The sequence below is a fragment of the Bison bison genome, unplaced genomic scaffold, assembly GCF_000754665.1.
Source record: "Bison bison bison isolate TAMUID 2011002044 unplaced genomic scaffold, Bison_UMD1.0 scf7180017864203, whole genome shotgun sequence".
In the NCBI taxonomy this organism is placed as follows: Eukaryota; Metazoa; Chordata; class Mammalia; order Artiodactyla; family Bovidae; genus Bison; species Bison bison.
Window position 1 is genome coordinate 3,422,100 of NW_011494775.1, and position 1,189 is coordinate 3,423,288.

The 1,189-nt window shown below is 69.4% G+C and overlaps 1 protein-coding gene across 1 annotated transcript in view; it reads left to right on the forward strand.

The window, feature by feature from the left end:
* Positions 1–481: 481 nt before the first annotated feature.
* The window catches only part of NEUROG1 (neurogenin 1), a 32,293-nt gene continuing 31,585 nt past the window's right edge, over positions 482–1,189 (forward strand). The window contains 2 exon segments of the mRNA XM_010844623.1: positions 482–1,014; positions 1,016–1,183. Coding sequence (XP_010842925.1) covers positions 482–1,014; positions 1,016–1,183 — 701 coding nt within the window.

Genomic DNA, 1,189 nt, shown 5'->3' on the forward strand with positions numbered 1-1,189 from the left:
TTGGCCCGCGGTAATTACGGGCACGCTCCGGGAGGGGGGAGGGGCGGGGTGGCCCCCTGCGAGCATAAATTATGCAAATACCCGGGCGCCGCACGGGGCTGACCTGCCGCCAAGCTCCATTCAAGGGGGCTGCCTCGGGGGCGGAGGTGGCTAGGGAGGGGGGGCGCCCATTGTTGCACCGAGTACTTAAGGGGTCCTGAGGCCAGGCGTGTGCCACACTCGGTACTCACACGAGCTGATCTGATCGCCGGCGAGATCACTCGGGAGACAGGCAGGAGCGTGGCCCCTGCAGGCGAGGCGAGGAGTTGAGGCCAAGTTTCCGGTGCGCCCTGAGCCCTTCCAGCCCTTGGCGCCCGCAGCCAGCACAGAGTAGACCCGGGCCGTTCCGAACGTAAGTGCGTCCCGGCGGCCTTGCCCTTAGCCCGGACTCCTGCCCTCTAAGCGCCCTCTTAACTGTCCATCGGTCCTGCACAACGCCACGATGCCAGCCACTCTAGAGACCTGCCTTTCGGACCTCGACTGCGCTAGCAGCAGCAGCAGCAGCACTAGCGACCTGTCCGGCTTCCTCACCGACGAGGAGGACTGTGCCAGGCTCCAACAGCCCGCGTCCGCCACGGGGCCGCCCGTGACGGTCCGCAGGGGCGCACCCGGGATTCCCGGGGCGCCCGACACTCCTCGCGCGCCGGACGATGAGCAGGAGCGGCGGCGGCGCAGGGGCCGCGCACGGGTGCGCTCCGAGGCGCTGCTGCACTCGCTGCGCAGGAGCCGACGCGTCAAGGCCAACGACCGCGAGCGAAACCGTATGCACAACTTGAACGCGGCGCTGGATGCGCTGCGCAGCGTGCTGCCCTCCTTCCCCGACGACACCAAGCTCACCAAGATTGAGACGCTGCGCTTCGCCTACAACTACATCTGGGCTCTGGCGGAGACTCTGCGCCTGGCGGACCAGGGGCTGCCCGGGGGCGGTACCCGCGAGCGCCTCCTGCCGCCACAGTGCGCACCCTGCCTCCCGGGCCCCGAGTCCCGCCAGCGACGCGGAGTCCTGGGCCTCCGGTGCCGCCGCCTCCCCCTGCGCCGCTGCCGCCTCGCCACTCTCTGACCCCAGTAGCCCCGTCGCATCCGAAGACTTCACCTATGGCCCCGGCGACCCTCTTTTCTCCTTCCCCGGCCTGCCCAAAGACTTGCTCCA